Source organism: Oncorhynchus tshawytscha, linkage group LG15 (assembly GCF_018296145.1).
Source record: "Oncorhynchus tshawytscha isolate Ot180627B linkage group LG15, Otsh_v2.0, whole genome shotgun sequence".
Classification (NCBI taxonomy): Eukaryota; Metazoa; Chordata; class Actinopteri; order Salmoniformes; family Salmonidae; genus Oncorhynchus; species Oncorhynchus tshawytscha.
This window is the reverse complement of record NC_056443.1, coordinates 22,222,009-22,242,046: the sequence shown is the minus strand read 5'-3', so window position 1 is coordinate 22,242,046 and position 20,038 is coordinate 22,222,009. Positions and strand designations below refer to the sequence as shown.

Genomic DNA, 20,038 nt, shown 5'->3' with positions numbered 1-20,038 from the left:
GCACAGCTGGTTCTTACCACACTGGGGTGAGGGCTGGGGAAAGAGGGGAGGATGGGGAGAAGGGAGACAGTCACATGAATCGCAGTGTGAGTGTATGTGTGTAAACAAGTGCATCTGCGTATGTGCAGGTGTGTGTGCCTGCATCATGGACCTCCATGGTCATGAAAAAAGCGTTTGTAAATTCCCAAGCCTGCAGTACAACAGTGCCATCTAGCTTAATGTTTCTAATTAATTCTCTCATAGAGAAAAAAGCAAAGTCCTGTAGGTGGGATGTCCTGGGATTGTGCAGGTCCACAATTAGCTTCCACTGCATTCATTTCTCAGTGCATTAATTGTTTTATAATCTGATGAGTGTAAATTACCCACACAAACCCTCTCCTCTTGTTGCCAAACCAGGCCCTGCTGGATAACCCTGTGTTTGTAGCCTTGCTCAACCAACGGCTCAAAGGCACAAGATGGACGGCAGAACTGCTCGCCAACTTCCTGTACAATGGGCCCCCCGAGGGTCGCCCCACGGGCATGCCGCCGAATGACTGGCGCAACGCGTTCAACACCACAAGCCAAATCCTGGACCTCCTGAAGAAGTTCATTGGGGTATGTTCATTATTTTGCTTCACATTGTCAAAAAAGTGATTTGATACCTTTCCCCCCACTACAAAATACACTGACATTTTGTAATGTGTTTGTCTATGCTCCCTAGCTCCATGATATGGGCTACAACTTTCAACACTGTGTACTTTCACAGTATGTAATTTGATTGGGTGAATACGAAGCAAGGTTGCCAATTGTTTCAGTATATACAAAAGTCCATATCAATTGACCTTGACAGCATTCAGAAAAACGCCTTACAACAGCCAACTGCTGTGGTAATAAAAAAGAAAGATCGTTATAAGCATCCAAGGACACACATTTCTGCTACCGTAACAGCAGAAAACAAACGGTGCACATCTCCACACATGAGGACGTGCAGGCAGTTGGGCGGACATTGACATATTGATCTGTAAGTTGGTTTGCAGCGATACACTACATTCTCCGCTGCTATGTGGCCCCACGAGTAGACTACAGACATATCTCAAATACCCTTATCCTCTTCCTTATTGCTAATACCTGGGAGATGACATCTTAGCCTCCTGGGGTTTAGCCACATGTGACAAATGAATTCCAAAGTAATGCAATCCATTTTTAGTCCTGATGGCATTCCATATCTCAAAATGGATGCCGGGATGAAGATGTTTACTCGCATCATTTACCTGTTCCCTGTCACATAGACTCAATGCATGCTGAGCGTAGACGGGGGGAGAACATTTTAAATGTGCTCTCTTTCTCTCTCTCTCTCTCTCTCTCTTCAAGGAGCTTTATTGGCATGGGAAACATATGTTGACATTGCTAAAGCAAGTGAAATAGATAATAAACAAAAGTGGAATAAACAATCAGAAACTAAAAGTAAACATTACACTCAAAACATTTCCAAAAGAAGACATTTAAAATGTCATATTATGTCTATGTACAGTGTTGTAAAGATGTGCAAATAGTTAAAGTACAAAAGGGATTTGCAATGGTGTTTGTTCTTCATTGGTTGCTCTTTTCTTGCGGCAACAGGTCACAAATCTTGCTGCTGTGATTGCACACTGTATTTCACCCAATAGATATGGGAGTTGGATTTGTTTTCAAATTATTTGTGGGTCTGTGTAATCTGAAGGAAATATGTGTCTCTAATTTGGTCATACATTTGGCAGGAGGTTAGGAAGTAAAGCTCAGTTTCCATTTTGTGGGCAGTGTGACACAACAGGGGAATTAAAATTCTTTCTCTCGTTCTTCCTCTCTCTCGTTCTTCCTTTCTCTCTCATTCTTCCTTCCTCTCTCTCTCTCTCTCTCTCTCTCTCTCTCTCTCTTTCTTCCATTCTCTCTCTCGTTCTTCCATTCTCTCTCCCGTTCTCTCTCTCTCTCTCTCTTTCTTCCATTCTCTCTCTCTCTCTCTCTCGTTCTTCCATTCTCTCTCTCTCCCGTTCTTTCTCTCTCTCTCTCTCTCGTTCTTCCTCACTCCCTTTCATCTCACTCTCCCATTTGCACAACTAAAGAATGTTTGAATTTCTCTCGCGCTTTAACATTTTTTATCAGTGTATTAATTCATGAGTTCATGTAGTCAATACATGGCAAGATTGAACTTTAAATTTAAAAAATGTATCTTTCAGGTCCTTTAAACCGAATAAGTCATATTACTAGTAATACAACATTGATGCTTTTTTACATTTGTTGAATTCATTTTACACTTTTTGAAAACGAAACACCAAATTGGATCCACGCATTACAGCCACAAGATGGATTATTCCACTATTAATTGTGTTAATAAACTTGAAACAACAATGTAGCTAATCATTGATGATATCGTCATGATGGTCGTTATAGATGTTGACTGGGTGCCTACAAGCTACTTCCTAAAGTGAGCCATAGATGAATTTAACTGATTTATACTCTGCGTTATCACCATGGAAGCAGGCAGCTAGTCCTACCCATCAAAATATGCTGGCATCTGGGGGAAAACACACACACAGTATAAAGTATAAACACATGATTATCATATGATGGTGGGCCATATGAGAGGCATGCTCATCTCATCCTGGAGCTGTCAGTTAGCAGCCCTCGCGTGGCCTCTACATCCTCTACAATCACTGTATTTGCTGCTACTCCCTACCCAATGTCCTTCCATATCTGGAAGTGGTTCTACACCCCAAATGGCACCCTATTCCCTTCATAGTGCACTACTTTTGACCAGAGCCCATAAGGTGCCTTCAGGGACGCATCCTGGGTCTAATGTAGGACAGCGAGAGCTTGATGGTGGTAGCACTGTCAGTAGGTTAGTTCCTTAACTGGGATCTAAGTCCAAACATGGCAACGACTCAGGCTTGGCACCATCATGTCAAATGACTTGTTTAACATACTTCCTGTTTCTCGTAATAGGATGGAGTAGTGTGAAGTTGCCTCTAGACTGTGATCTTAGATCAGTTTAGCATTTTCCCCACTAATGGTTAAAGTTAGGATTGGGGCAGTTTTAAGCTGATCTGAGGCCTGTACCACTTAGCTAATAGAATTTTGATGGGTCGACTTAGGACAGTGGGCTTGTGCTGAATGACTGCTTAGCTTTTCCTCACTGGACCACTACAGATTAAAAAGTTTTTAATGCAGTTGGTGTTTGATTAAGTGTTATTGTGATATGTTGTCATGGAGATTATGAACTAAGTAAAATATGGGAAGAGTTTTAAAAATATGTATTTGTTTAAGTGATGCTGCCACATGGTTGGTCATAGTATGTAAACCAGTGGTGGTCATGATGAGGAGGACACATTTTTTTTTCATGAACATGGACTTATTTCTATTACAGCTGTCATGACGTTGGCCTGGGGGGTAGGTTTATGAGAGTCATAAATACCTCCTCCCCCCTTTTTCCTCTCTCTACCCTACTGAGGTTACATTTGCAAAACCCTTGGTTAACATAGAGATTCTGGCAACATCAGAAGGTGGGGGGAAATTAACTATATTCTGGCAATCCAATCAATTGAACATATGCGGTGGTACTTAATGAATATGATGTCAGTTCGGTTGTCATCTGAGACATTCTCATCAATGATAAGATGACATAAACTCTACAGTGGAAAGTCTACACATCAGAGTTATCGGATTCACATGGAATTGTTGTTCAATTTAAATGAATTAATTTGAATATGAAATTATTTGTGATGGGATGAAATGTGATTTTAGCTTCTAAAATGTGAGATTTGGGTTTTCATAAGATAGGGCTCTGCTCAATCAGTGGCCCGCCCCTGTGAAGGGACATGGGCTATAAAACTTTTCAAACACGCCCTCCTCTCCCTTCCTCTATAAGCCCTTGACAACAATATAGCTCCTGTTCCGAGGATGTAGGACGACGGTCCGATGTCAGAATGGTTCAGATAATAACTGCAGAATGAAGCCAACATCAGCGTGAGCTTTGGTTGCGAATGGTATGAACTTTGAACTCTTATTCACTACAGAAGTGATACCTCCTAGCCGTTGAGTTAGCAACAGCAGCAACAAACGCAGGTTAGGAAGGAACAGACAGAGTATCCCGTCTACCACACAATGACGTTACTACAACGTATCCAATTGACAACTAGAGACATTTTTCAAACGACTCGATTGGGCAACACGGCCTTCCATCTACCACCAACCTACCGGAGTGCAGCTCAGAGTAAATATTTATTGCATTTTCCTTTTCCAAATCGGCGGTAATTTAGAATGCATAAGATACTGTATTTACGATAGCACAGCTTTGCCCTTTGTTCCTCAGTCTTCCTGCTCCTTCACTCAAACCAGCCCTTTTCTTTTGTGTAACTAGCTGTCATATCTGTTCCGCCGCTGGGGACGTTTTCCTTTATGACGTTATTTGTAATCAAGTTATGATTTAATTATGTGTATGTGTAATTCTGTGTGATTAGTTAGGTATTTAGTAAATAAATGATTAAACCCAATTTTGCATTGCACTGCTATTATAGAATAGCCTGTCATATCACTTAATTCGGCATAGCCAAAGACACGACACAGCATATTGGATGACTGTCAATCATATTCCATTCACCCAGTTCAATGTAAGATCGATAGGTTTAGGCTACTACATGATACTCGAATTGACCCTATACCTTTTCATGAGGTTGCTACAACCTAGCCTATGAATGACAGTTTACAACGTAGGTGCACACAGGTAGAGAGAAAAATTTGATGACAGACAGAGACACATGAACAGACAGTCCAGGTCTCACTGTCTTGGGATGAGAACCAATAGCCTCCCAGGTTTTGTATTGAAGTCAGTGTACCAAGAGGAGGACGGAAGCTAGCTGTGGTGCTACCATGGTGCTACCCTACAGAGTGCTGTTGAGGCTACTGTAGACCTTCATTGCAAAACAGTGTGTTTTTTTGCCCTCTCTTCTCCCCAATTTTGTGGTATATAATTGGTAGTTACAGTCTTGTCCCATTGCCGGAACTCCCATACGGACTCGGGAGAGGTGAAGGTCAAGAGCTGTGCGTCCTCCGAAACAAAACCCAGCCAAGCGGCACTGCTTCTTGACATAATTCCCACTTAACCTGAAAGCTAGCCGCACCAATGTGTCGGAGGAAACACTGCACCTGGCGACTGTGTCAGCGTGCATTGCGCCCGGCCCGCCACAGGAGTTGCTAGTGCGAGATGGGACAAGAACATCCCTCCCGGCCAAACCCTCCCCTAACCCAGATGATGCTGGGCCAATTGTGCGCCGCCCCATGAGTCTCCCACTCGCGGCCCGGCTGCGACAGAGCCTGGACTCGGACCAGGATCTCTAGTGGCACAGCCAGCACCGCGATGAGGAGCCTTAGACCACTGTGCCACTCGGGAGGCAGAACAGTGTGTTTTAATAAATTATTTGGTGACATGGAAATATATGTAGTATAGTTTTATCTAAAAAGGAAAACTGTTTTCAATGTTTTAACATTTTTATTTTTATGAAATTCACTGAGGAGGATGGTCCTCCCCTTGCTCTTCTGAGGAGCCTCCAAGTATGTAAACTGGCTCATGGTTAATACATTTCAGGTATGTCACAATATATAGCTCTTTATAATGCATTGTGAGTAGACAAATGCATTAAACAAATGTAAACTTTCCCTATATTCAGGACAAACTGCCCAAGAATCATATAATGTACTCTACAACTAACAGCCAAAAATGTGACATGCTGAATTTGGCCGTTCTGTTAACTGAATAAAAACATGTACATCGTATGCTGTCTGTGAATATAATATAGCATCGTATAGGACCTTCTTTACTGAGAGAAAGTGTCACAAGGGTGGAGAAGATGTGTGTGTGTGTGTGTGTGTGTGTGTGTGTGTGTGTGTGTGTGTGTGTGTGTGTGTGTGTGTGTGTGTGTGTGTGTGTGTGTGTGTGTGTGGACAGCTGTCAAGACAGACTCACTCACCTGATGGCTATAGCTCATTAAAGAAGGACATGGTGAGTTCCAGCTAACTACCAAGCCTGTTACCTCATGAGTATGTCTCAGCCATAGCCCAAAACATATCCCTTGGCACCTCCACATAATTTGTAACTCCGCTGTTGTCCAGTGTATTGTTTTCAGTGTCAGTACCCAAACATGTTATTTCTCAGGCAGGTCTTATAGTTTCTGCCCATCGCTTATTTTTGGAGAGTGGTATTGTAGAAAGGCTACACTATAAATGTTGAAAAAAATTGTGATGAGCATTTATGCCAATATGATACGATCATGTTTAAATCTAAACCTTACTGTCTGTGTAGGATACAAAATATTGTGTATGATAGTGCAGAAGAGCCAACCTTTATATGCAGAGACTCGAACTTGAGATCTACACACTCAAATCAGGTTTAAAATAAGTTAGCAGTCTACCCTGAGAGCATTGATCAGAATGACAAATCATGTCATTTTAAACAATATTTACAACAATCTACCCAAGGTACACTGATGTTGGATGTAGTTGAGTATTGTTGCTCTGAAAGCAGATACAAATTGGTGAGTTGAAGTGAGGTGAGTATCGATTGCAGTGTTGGGGAAGCTACTCTGAAATTATAGTTTACCAAACTACAAATTACGTCACAGAAGTTAAGCTACTCTTAATAAAATAATAGTTTACTTAACTAAAGCTACTTTGAAAAAGTAGTTCACTACATCCAAGATACTGAAAATGATCATATCTGAATCTGAAATGTCAGACTGCAAATTGCAAGAACACATCACACTAGAGTCAGATGTTAACAGGAGGCAGATGTTAACAGGAGTCAAATGTTAACATGAGTCAAATGTTAACATGAGTCAGATGTTAACAGAAGTCAGGTGTTAACAGGAGTCAGATGTTAACAGGAGTCAGATATCAGATGTTAACAGGAATCAGATGTTAACAAAGTCAGATGTTAACAGGAGTCAGATGTCAGATGTTAACAGGAGTCAGATGTTAACAGGAGTCAGATGTCAGATGTTAACAGGAATCAGATGTTAACAAAGTCAGATGTTAACAGGAATCAGATGTTAACAAAGTCAGATATTAACAGGAGTCAGATGTCAGATGTTAACAGGAGTCAGATGTTAACAAAGTCAGATGTTAACAGGAGTCAGATGTTAACAGAATGTGTAATTTAGCCTATTAAATACAAAAAAACATGTTTCAAGTGAGAATTTGGTCTGATACCGAAAAAGAAAGGGAATTATTGCCTATTTCACCCAAATTTTATTTCATATTAGCCCAAAAATTAGTGTGTAGTTCCAGTAGTTAGCTACACCGCTATATGGCAAAAAAAAACACAAAAAAAACATTTTTAACTACTGAAAACACTACCAAGATAATTAATTTAGTTCAACTACCAGCAAGCTACTGGAAAATGTAGTTGAATTACTAGTTGAATTACAAGTAGTTCACTACTCCCCAACAGCGGTCGATTTGAGATTCCTTTCTAAAGGTAATGGGACTCCATTGAGTGCAAAGAAGGTTCATCATGTCTTTGACATTACAATTGGCATCAATGGCCTTGAAGTCTCCAGCTTTCAGTGTTGTTGGCAAGATGGTAGATGCCGAGAGTGGGTATAGTGGTTTTGGACATGTTCTTTCTGTATAATATCTACAAAACATGCAGGGCTGGAATGGCCAAGGTGGATAAAGATGCCTGTTTGTTCAGTTCGCTGTATCTTACATTTGCTTTCCATTACTCTTTTTTTAGTATCGGCATTAGCACAGTATACATGATCACCACCCCCAAAAAAAATAAAAACGAAAAAGTAGATTGTGCTGATTTACTGGCACATTGAACAATGGTGCGTGCTGTAGTTGAAGAACAAGGGTGAGCTCTAAAAACAATGATGTGATATCTGAATTCCTCCATCTTTATGCACCTTCGCCATTGGTTGGGTACTTTTAAGAAATGGTGTTTCCAAAGTGAATTTCCCAGTATCCTGATATCTCATCTCTAATCTTATATTAACATCATATTCTTGTTTTAGTAAGTCCCCTAGCAGTTTGTAAAGAATTACACTTATTTTCTCTCTTTCTTGTCTTTTCATGTTACAGTGCTTGAACCTGGATAAGTTTGAGGCTGCCGACAGTGAGAGACATCTCATGACTAGAGCCTTGGAGCTACTAGAGAGCAATAGGTACTGGGCTGGTATCGTTTTCGAAGACCTCAACCCTGCCGCCAGCCACCCCCCTCCTTACGTCAAGTACAAGATCCGCATGGACATTGATAAGGGGGAGCGTACGAATAAGATCAAAGAAAGGTAGGCCCAATGCACAGCCTCTGCGCCCTCACCATGTTTTAGTGCTAATGAGAAAACATTGGACAACATGGCCTGTATTCATAAAGCGTCTTAGAGGAGTGCTGATCCAGGATCAGGTCCCCCGTGTCCATGGAATGTAATTCAATAGGATCTAAAGGCTAAATTGATGCTACACTCTTTGAAAAAATGTGCTATCTAGAACCTAAAAGGGTTCTTCGGCTGTCTCCATAGGAGAACCTTTTGAATAACCCTTGTTAGTTCCAAGTAGAACCCTTTTGGGTTTCATATAAAACCCTTTCCACAGAGGATTCTACATGTAACCCAAAATGGTTATACCTGGAAACAAAAATGGGTTTTTACCTAGAACCAAAACGGGTTCTCCTATGGGGACAGCCGAATAACCCTTTTGAAACCCTTTTTTCTAAGAGTGTAGAGCAGCGCTCCTACTCTGAGACACGTTTTGAATACAGGCCCTGATGTTGCTGAGACACATTATGAATACAGGCCCTGATGGTCCTAAGACACATTTTGAATACAGGCCCTGATGTTGCTGAGACACATTATCAATACAGGCGATGATGGTCCTGAGACATTATGAATACAGGCCCTGATGTTGCTAAAACACATTATGGATACAGGCCCTCATGTTGCTTAGCCAATTTTTTCAACTGACATGTCAACTTTTACCAGACAATTGTAGTAGTATCTGAAGCAAAACAGACATTTTATTGCATAGTTTCTGTCCTATGTCTCAGGCGATTTATAATAAGCATGCAGTGGCAAAAAAATTATGATTCCATGTTACTCATGGGACAAATGTCATGACCCATGACATAAATGTTAGTGTAACGTTTGATTGTTTCATCCATGATGTTTTCAAACCCAGCTTTCTCTTAGGCTGCATTTACACGGAAGCCCAATTCTGATAATTTTTCTACTAATTGGTCTTTTGACCAATCACAGATATTTTCACATCAGCTCTTGTTCAGAGCTGATTTGATTGGTCAAAAATATCAAAATTGGGTTCCCTGTGTAAACAGCCTTCGACAATAATCGTTGTGTTATGTGTGTCCTTTCAATTTAAAGGGGATGGTCTCCTGGGGCCCGTAGCAACTCCTTTAACGACCTGCGCTATATATGGGGAGGCTTCGCCTATCTGCAGGACATGATGGACCATGGCATAATACGGGCACACACAAACAAATCCCAGCCGCTCGGCGTGTTTGCCCAGCAAATGCCATATCCCTGCTATGTGGACGATGTGTGAGTACAAAAGCTGTTATCTGTCTGTCCCATGATTAGAGAGGGAAGAAGGCATTACCGCAATAAAAATCTACTCACTTGGGGACTTGCCACTCATCGCTACCACAGGCTAGAGTAATGGGCTTATCTGTCACTTAGCCCGCACAAATTTCCCTGTGGAAACTCTTCCAAAGCTATCTCTCATGTTGTCTTCCGTCCCTGGATACTGCTGTCTGCTGCATCCACAACTCTGGGAGGTAGAGAGAGAGGAGAGAAGTGTTAATATTCAAATTCAAACTTGAAAGTTTGATGCCCTTCATGAGTTTTTTAATTATGAATTGTGTCAAAGCTGGGGGAAAACAAACTTGTTGCAAGATGGAGATACAACAAGACAGAGCTAAAGAAATCTCAGCTATTGTTTTATTCCGACCACATGCAGACCATGTCCTGAGCATTGGAGACCTGAATGCTTGATGTATCTTTAAATTATTCAGGCTACATTCTTATGTTCCCTCCCTTTCATTCAATATCACATTTCCTCCTTAAGAAACTACCCAATTCCCTCATGAAACCACACACAAAGTCCATCATATGTAGAGATTGATAGGGACCATTGTATTCTGTGTGAATCAGGTATTCATCAGCATTACTGTTCTAAAGCACAATGGATAGGTGTATTTCGCCAAGGGAGATAGACTGCACTATAGCGCTCAATCTTAGGCAGTTAAGATTTCCTCAGAGGCAGGGAAATTACTCCAATCTACACGGCTTTATCATTTCCAATAATATACTCAGAGCTCAATGATGTCATCGGGGGACAGATCATTTCAAAGGAGATCAAAGTCCACTAGTGCAACAAAGTAGGTCCCAAATGCCACTCTATTCCCTATATAGTGCACTACTTTTGACCGGAGACATATGGGCCATTTGTAACAAAGCCACAATGTTTCAGGAGACAAACACATATTTCCCCCGTTGGAAGTCATTGTCCCTGATCTATAAAAAAAAAAAAAACTCTATACGGCATCAGAGCATATTGCATAACAACCTTCATTGGAATGTACAGTAGCCTTACTATGATACAGACATACAGTATTAGGACCAGGGCTACAGGGAGTGGTGACAAGAGTCAAGAGGTCAAAAATCGAATCAAATTGTATTTGTCACACGTGGCGAATACAGCAGCTATAGACCTTACCGTGAAATTCTTACTTACAAATCCTTAACCAACAGTGCAGTTCAAGAAATATAGTTAATAAAATATTTATAAAATAAACAATAGTAAAAAAATCTATCAAAAAAGTAACACAAGAAATGTACATAACAATAACGAGGCTATATACAGGGGGTACCGGTACTGACTCAGTGTGCTGGGGACAAGTTAAACTAGGTGATTTGTAAAGTGACTTTGCACAGATAATAACCAGCGAGTTGCAGGAGTGTAAAACAAGCAGGATGGGCATTTGATTAGTTGTTCAGCAGTCTTATGGCTTGGGAGTAGAAGCTGTTAAGGAGCCTTTTGGTCCTAGATTTGGCAAAGGGGTACTGCTTGCAGTGCGGTAGCAGAGAGAACCATCTATGACTTGGATGACGAGTCTTTGACAATTTTTTGGGGTTACCTCTGACACCGCCTGGTATAGAGGTCCTGGATGTCAGGAAGCTTGGCCCCAGTGAATTACTGGTCGTACGCACTACTCTGTGTAGCACCTTACGGTCAGATGCCGAGCAGTTGCTATACCAGGCGGTGAGGCAACCGTTTAGGATGCTCTCTACGGTGCAGCTTTTAGAGGATCTGGGGACCCATGCCAAATCTTTCAGTCTCCTGAGGGGGAATAGGCTTTGTCGTGCCCTCTTCACAACTGTCTTGGTGTGTTTGGGCCATGATAGTTCGTTGGTGATGTGGGGCTGATCCCCAACCCCTCAGGGTTGGGGATCAGCGTTGCAGATGTGCTGTTGCCTACCCTTACCACCTGGGGGCGGCACATCAGGTGGTAAGGATCCAGTTGCAGAGGGAGGTGTTTAGTCCCAGGGTCCTTAGCTTAGTGATGAGCTTTGTGGACACTATGGTGTTGAACGCTGTGCTTTAGTCATTGAACAGAATTCTCACATAGGTGTTCCTTTTGTCCACGTGGGAAAGAGCAGGGTGGAGTGCGATTGAGATTGCATCATCTGTGTATCTGTTGGGGTGGTATGCGAATTGGAGAGGGTCTAGGGTTTCTGGCATGATGGTGTTGATGTGAGCCATGACCAGCCTTTCAAAGTACTTCATGGCTACCGACGTGAGTGCTACGGGGCGGTAATCATTTATTTATCATTCATTCATTCAATCATTCATTTATCATTTATTTCTTGGGCACAGGAACTATGTTGTTCTGTTTGAAATGTGAGGGTGTAACATACTCGGCCAGGGAGAGGTTGAAAATGTCAGTGAAGACACTTGTCAGTTGGTCCGCGCAGGCTTTGAGGGCACGTCCTGGTAATCCATCTGGCCCCGCGGCTTGTTGACCTGTTTAAAGGTCTTGCTCACATCGGCTACGGAAAGCATGAGTATGGTACAGTTGTATATCAGACCTGGGTACCAAATAGTATTCGCTTTCTGTTAAATACTTTATCTGTGCTTTATCGACCTAGCCCGATGCAAAGCAACCCCTGAATTAGTCGCATAAGTCCCAACCCTTCCCACCTGGCACTCCAGTCAGGCTCAATCAAGCTCAAAGTATTCATATCCAATCATTTTTGAACCCAGGTCTGGTTAGAAATGTGGTGTTCTTTTTAATTATGGTGAGTTACTCCACATGGTTGCCTTGGAAACATAAAGACAACATCAGTGCTAGTCTTTCTGCACATTGGCATAGTTGGTAATGTCTTTATTGATTTGGCATCAACATCTGGACTAGCAATTGGATCTTCATGAAAAACATGTATTTTCTTAGCCGATAATCAGCTTGTTTCATTGTATAGCTCTTGGCAGGTAGCACAAACCACATAACATTCTGATGTCTCTTCCACAAATGAAATATATAGCCTACTAAGCCTATACTGTGAACAAGGTATTATATAGCTAACACGATCAAAGAAAATAGAACATGCATTAGTTATTTGCAGTTGTTGTGCACATTATAAAAAAGGAGAGGAGCTTCCTTTATCCTGTGATGATTATGGGAGAGAGGGCAACTCACACATACAGTATCCATTGTGCTTTGCTGTAGGCCTGTATTTTTAAGAATGGTCCCCTCACGGCACAGAGAAAAGCATCCATTTCCTGTTCATTATTTTCTAGCGAATGTTGCAAACGAGCTCAAATGAGACAATCAAAGCACTTATATCCTAATGCCTGTGTTCCCTCTCCGTGAAACATAGGACTAATAATCACTGAAAATGAATGGGGCCCATAAAACACTGCAATACCCCCCGGTCCCTCCGCCATTTACTCTTTCGCTTGCTTAGCCATTTGGGCATTTCCGTAAATTATTAACCCTTGAAAACTGTTATTTCATTCATGAATAATTGAGAGAGGAATTGCAGAAAAAGGGAAGATGCAGGGAAGCATGACAGACAGGACCTTTCAGGGTAATTATTGTGATCTGGAAATGGGGAAAAGTGGGAAGAGCTGCATTGTGCATCCAGATGTTCCTGTTTGTAATCTGCTGTAAACACTTTTTAGTTTAGAAAAATACCAAAAAGCCTAATCTGACTTTAAAATGTAATTTAAAAAGCAGAGAATTCTCCAATAATTTTTAGACAACCCATTAACAATTTAATGTTGTGCACTTCACCTAGGCAGAGCGAAGCAAATGCAATATATGGATTAATGTTATAAATTGTATATGTCTGAAGTTCAATGTAACCTCTGACAGTTTCTCATAGCTGTATGTAAAGTCCTTTATCAAATCTGTATTTTGTGTAATGCCCTTTAAATTGATAATAACACACTTTCACTTTACCTGCATATTTTAGATACAAATGGCAGCCCAAAAATGCTTTTATGAACAGTACTTGCAATATTTCTTTGATTTACAATGTATTGTTCCATTTGCCGTGTTATAAAAGACCAGCCTTGCACTTTCCTTTTAACATCAAGCTTGGCACTTCAATCATTGCAACTCTTTCTCAAGGATACTCTTATTCAGGAAATAATACATTCCCACTGGGCACACCACGCCAATGGACAATTGGGTAATATTTGGTTGAGACGTTGATCAATAACATTGCAACCTATATTCACCCACAAAAAGCTAAATGCCCTATGTGTTATCACTATGCCTTCAGCCATCTAAAAGCAGAATCAACATGAGGACTTAATCCTGTGGTTAAAATTTCACCCTCCAAACAACAGTCTACATTAAAATGTTCTTTCGCAAATTCAGTGTATTTCAAACGTAATTTCCTCTTCACAGTATGTTGACAAATTATGTTGAAATGGCATTGATTCAGTCAGTTTGTGCAGAGTGAGTTTTCTTTCTCTTGCGGATTCCTATAATATATCATCTGACAAGGAATGACCTATTGACCCTGTGAGACCCATGGATACCACTGTTTCCAGGTTTACCCTCTCCCCTTCCTCATTGTCTCTCTCTCCCACTTCAGTACCTATTTACAGTACAAGGTAAACTGATACAGAACCGTTAGTCCTTCAACAAGAGCGGGCTCTTTTACATTTTGAATTGGAGATAAACAAACTGTATTAGCTCAATGCTTTTGCCGAATTCACACGCCAACCATGAGATGAAGGCTGAGGATAAGAACTCGTGCTGCTCGGTCTTTAGGGGCGAGATAAGACTTAGAAAATGGCAGTTTGAAATCAGAGAATCTGTTTGTAACTCAAACCTGTTCCATATCAATTGTTGTATAACAATTCCAACTTGATAGTATTGAATCAGAACTTAATTACAATAACATGTACATTCGTTGGTATTGCACAGGACAGGTTCCCATGAGGCTTTTGAAATTAGTGTATACAAAACAGGCATAGGAAATGAGTATTGTGACTCCATGCAAACATGAAAATGTATGTATTATCTGCAATGCAAGTGACAGATCAACATCAATTTTTCCTTTATTTAACTAGGCAAGTCAGTTAAGAACAATGATATTGCCCTTTTGTGCCTTCATGCAAAATAATAAAAATACAACATTTTGTTTTATATAGAAGATACTTTGAATAAATGTCTGAGAATCACCACCATAAATGTTTGCAGCAGCAGTCTAAATTATCTCTGAAACATTCCCACTAATTTTGGGAAGATTTAACCACCCCCTACCTAGTAAATTTGCTAGAAATATGGTGAGGACATATTTAACATAATTACTCAATTCTCTGGGGCTTCTCTGCTCCCCATATCACTTGATTTACTAAAACCCCAAGTCTCTTGACTCTCCTTAAATTAGGTCATGGCTGCGATGTAACTCGAGCCCTGTAACATGCACCTAGTAGGACTTGTATTACTTAAGCACCCTCAAATCGATCAGCAATGTATTATTCAGGAGCATCTGGTGGTAAGGTTGTCAATGTCAAACGTGGTATGCATGACTGATCTACTCTAGAGTGACTAGTCTGTGACGAGTCGACAAGGAGTTAATGGTCGCAGGCTGGACGCCATTAAAGGGGCAATCTGGGATTGGTACATACATTTTTTTAACACTTTGGTGTTGTTTCAATTCCAGATTGCCCCATTAAAGAAATGTTACGATAGAACCAGGACTATGTAATAAAATTATTACTATTCAATCTGATGCAACTGTTAGCTGAGGCAAGATTACATTGTATGGAATCTTTTAGGTTTTTAAAACTTACTTAAGCTCGTAAGCAGACCTGAGAAAGTGATGACATTTCATTTTTTAATTCAAATTGGTGTCGTCGCATCTTGTGGATTACAAAGCTTCCTGTGAAAGTGATATATTCCACAAGAGAACAGGCAGTGACCTCAAAGAACAGGCTCTCCCATTCAAGCACTCGCATTACTGCATTTTCTCTCAGTCCCATTGGGCACAACAGCTGTCTCTACATTGGGAGGTAGAGGACATGGTACACCATAACTCATTTGGCCTTTAACAAATTTCAAAATCCATTTAACAAATCACTCACTCAAAAGTTTGCAGAGAAATTAGCCCAATGTAAATGCCCTGGAAATTTACTTTGATTAACTATTCATGTTCAATGGCTTGAAAGTGGGATATCGTTTTGCCTATTATGGCATAGTCCCTTTGTTCTGTCTGCCTAACAGTGATAAACTGCTGCTTCATTGGCGTTCTAAGGATTGTATTTATGGTCGGTAAGCATTATTGATATGTGAAATCTACACATTTTCAAATGCTCAGTTCATTTAATATATCTTCTTCACTGAGAAACAGAAGCACTATTATATTGGTGGCGTACAATATATTGACATGGCATTTTGGTGACATTATGAAGCTTGTTTAATATCATCTTATTGTATTGTAACATCAAATGATCCATCATCCTGAGCATGACGGACGGTTCTAACTGGTTGGATAGAGCTGACGCTCAAGGTTTGTGAAGGTTAGACCAATGTAAAATATATAGCTGGACCTATAAACCCGTTGGACCCTTGATTAAAAAAACCCTAGAGTGTGTCTATTCTAATGGATCATCCATTGGGACAATGACATTTACCACATAGACAACTTATTTTCTCTCTCCTTCTTCTAAGGGGCAACGGTCAGTTCAACGGATGAAAAAGGAGGAGTGTTCAGACAAAGTGTTATCCAAAACTGTGTTGAATTTATTAAAATGACTAAAAAAGACATTTTAACAATATAATAATGGTTGCCAAGGCTCCCTGTTCAGTACATTATCATGCTTAGCTATGAAAGTAAGACGAGCTAAACAGCGTGTGAAATACTAGAACATTAAATCAAGCTGATTTTTAGATACGCATGGATTTGAAGACAAAGGACGAGATTGCACTAGAAGATTGATTTTGTTTTTGTTAATGGTGCAAAATGCCCCGTTCAACCCATCTCTGAAAGCCTGATTGTGAGAGTTCTGTCTTTACATAAGGAATGGGGCTTATCAATAAATAATGCATTAGCTCCCATCTGGCTGCATTGCCTTCCCTTATCAAAGCCTGGGCTTGTCGATATTCCCAGCTTCGCTGTTTCCTGACCTCTTCGATTGCCTCCCTTGACTTCCCTTTGCACCCACCAGCTTCATCCAGAGTATTGGAAACATGCTTCCCATGTGCCTAGTGCTGCCGTTCATGTACACCGTCTGCATGACCATCAAGGGCCTCATCCTGGAAAAGGCTCAAGGAACTCATAATGGTACCTTTTGGGTTGCCTGCTTCACCAAGAACTGTGTCCTGCTCTTGGTCGCATGCGCAATCACAAGTGTCATGGTTAAGGTCACTTCTGAAAATGTAGTCAACAAAGAAGCAAGGTTTCAAATGTCAAAGCACAATATCACTTGGTTACTAAACTAAACTAGTGTGGGGTAACAGAGACCAGTTGTTAGCTAACATTGATTGTCCTTGAGCTTTTATACAGTATATTGTTTTCTGATAGTCATAGCTAGAAGATTGCTTGGCAAATTAGAGAAACATTTTTTTTTTTTACCCCCTTTTCTCCCCAATTTCGTGGTATCCAATTGTAGTTACGATTTTGTCTCATCGCTACAACCCCCATATGGGCTCGGGAGAGACGAAGGTCGAAAGCCATGCGTCCTCCGAAACACAACCCAATCAAGCCGCACTGCTTCTTAACACAGCACGCATCCAACCCGGAAGCCCACTAAGCCTGGGCGCGAACCCAGAGTCTCTGGTGGCACAGCCCTAGACCACTGCGCCACCAGGGAGGCCCAAATTAGAGAAACTTTGCCTGAAGATTGATCAACACACATCCGTGTTGGTGTAAACGCATTATAGGAAATGTACACTACTGGTCAAATATTTTAGAACACCTACTCATTCAAGGGTTTTTCTTAATTTTTAAAATATATTTAGATTTGTTCAACACTTTTTTGGTAACTACATGATTCCATATGTGTTATTTCATAGTGTTGATGTCTTCACTATTAATCTGCAATGTCGAAAAAAATGTCAAAATAAATGTCAAAATAAAGAAACTCTTGAATGAGTTCTTTTGACCGATAGTGTATAGTAATGTACACATTACAGAAGTACACATTACAGGAACAGAGCCGTTTAAATATATAATAACGCAATATTGTTTAAAGAGAAGTACAGAGAAAACAAATACTATTTTAAAGAGCTGCACAATAGTTTTTTTATTACTAGATCTTAAAGATACTTGATTTGTAAAGTGATTGTGTTTTGTTCTTTGGAACTCTTGATCCTGTTAAATGCGGGACAACTAATACCAATAACAAATCGAATCAGGCATGACGTTGATTATCTCAATTTCCACTATCATGCTAATTTATTGAGCATGGCACTACAACTGTAATTTCCCTCCATTAAAATCAAGTTTGGATGTGTGTAAAACCTTCCATACTCTGCGTTGTTTTAATATTATATGCCCATGGGGATAAATTATGGTGCTTGTAAATGTATTTAAAACAAGTTTTTGTTTTGTTAAAATTTGATTAGAATTATTTGTTCTCTTTTTAGGCCTTATCAATAATGAATTTAATATTGCTTATTGACAATGTTTGGCATGTCCATGCCCAGCCATAATGCAATTTACAGTAAGCCTAGCCTCTATATCAGTGTGAATGCTATTGAAACCATGAAATTACTTATAGCAATGTGGACTGCAAATGGGTTCAAATTAATGTATTTAGCAAAGATAGGTCTACATTTGGTTATTTTGTTTCTGTAAGCCATTTAACAAACTAACATTGGAATTGGAGTTGATTCCAAGCAATTCAATAAAATACGGTAAATACACAACTTGAAGAAACCACATATTTCGCCACGGAGCATGTTCTGATTCGCCAGTAAGAGGCCACGCCTCGACCCACCCACAGCTTTTTCCTTAATCAAAACCCAGGCTTTCGTGCTAACGACAGCAAATGGGGCGATAATTGTGATTGTGAAAATAGCTAAATATTTCTGACACCCCTGAACCTATAGCGCTACTGACCTGCATTTAGGCTTAGATTTACTATTGCATTAGGCTGTTGCTCGGTAGCTTAAATGTACTTTATGTCACTCTTCTGTGTCATCGAACTTGCCATGTGCAATTTAATGGCGTATCTGTTCAATTGATCCCCTGTCTGTGGACTAATGTGCGTCTAAGCTAAATTGAAGAATGTTTATTCCAAAGAGACGGGCATTTTGTTTGCTCATCATCACCACACATTTTTTTGCATCGTTATCTGCCTCTTAAAGGTATGGTGTCCTTTTCAGGCTCCTAATTCATATTCACGGTTACATGACAAAGAAAATGATTATTCTTAATTTAGATCAGCTAATCAATTTTTTGCAGTTTAATTGGAAAATTCTCATAGTAAATAAAACAGCTCTGGGCTAAATGTAATTTCGCCGTCACCCTAATGTGTTATCCAGCCAACAGCAATTTGTAACATTAATAACAATAAATTGAGTTAGTTGGGTGCCTTGGAGGAACAACTGGGCATGATGTGTATTCAAATCATAGAGCCCTATTCTAAATGTCATGGCGATTTGCAGCATGTTAGTATAACAGGGAATTAGAAGGCAATTATTTGACTGCTGTGTCTGGATTAGGTGTGACTGCCATAAGATTTGTCATCCACACCTGAGTCCCCCTGTTCTTTTCCACTTGCCATTTCACTCCAGGCGGATGTCAAAACACTAATGTCCCTCCTATCTAGACTGATTAATTGGAGTTTATTAATATTGTTGGCCCAAACACTGTGGCCCTTTTCTGCTTCCCACTCAAGGCAACAGTAGAGTATAGGGGGCATGTTGATCACCACTAAAGTCATACAGTAAATCACGATTGGTGTATCTCTAATGGAAATACTATATGACTTTAGTGGTGATCAACATGCCCCCTATACTCTAAATTGAATATGTCCTCATAATGTCCCCTCCCCAAGTCATTTTATCATCTGTGAACAAAATTCCCATTTTCTTTGAGTGTACCTGTCTGTGGTTACCAAAGATCCCATAGCACTTATCGTAAGAGTAGGGTGTCCTGGCTAAATTCCAAATCTGGCTCATACCATCTTTTGAACATCTTGGCCATGTTCTGTTATAATCTCTACCAAGCACAGGCAGAAGAGGACTGGCCACCCCTCATAGCCTGGTTCCTCTAGGTTTCTTCCCAGGTTCCGGCCTTTCTAGGGAGTTTTCCTAGCCACCATGCATTGCATTTTCCTATACCTGCATTGCTTGCTGTTTGGAGTTTTAGGTTGGGTTTCTGTACAGCACTTTGTGATACCAGCTGATGTAAGAAGGGCTTAATTGATTTATTGATTGATCATGGCCACCTTATTATATTTTTTATTTATTTTTATTTTACCTTTATTTAACTAGGCAAGTCAGTTAAGAACCAATTCTTATTTTCATTGATGGCCTATGAACAGTGGGTTAATT

At 40.4% G+C, this 20,038-nt stretch overlaps 1 protein-coding gene across 1 annotated transcript in view; it reads left to right on the top strand.

The window, feature by feature from the left end:
• The window catches only part of LOC112232763 (phospholipid-transporting ATPase ABCA1-like), a 223,467-nt gene that overhangs the window by 9,467 nt on the left and 193,962 nt on the right, over positions 1-20,038 (top strand). The window contains exons 4-6 of the mRNA XM_024399987.2: positions 397-594; positions 8,089-8,294; positions 9,381-9,557. Of these exons, the coding sequence (XP_024255755.2) occupies positions 397-594; positions 8,089-8,294; positions 9,381-9,557 (581 nt within the window). The remainder of the gene's footprint in view (positions 1-396; positions 595-8,088; positions 8,295-9,380; positions 9,558-20,038) is intronic.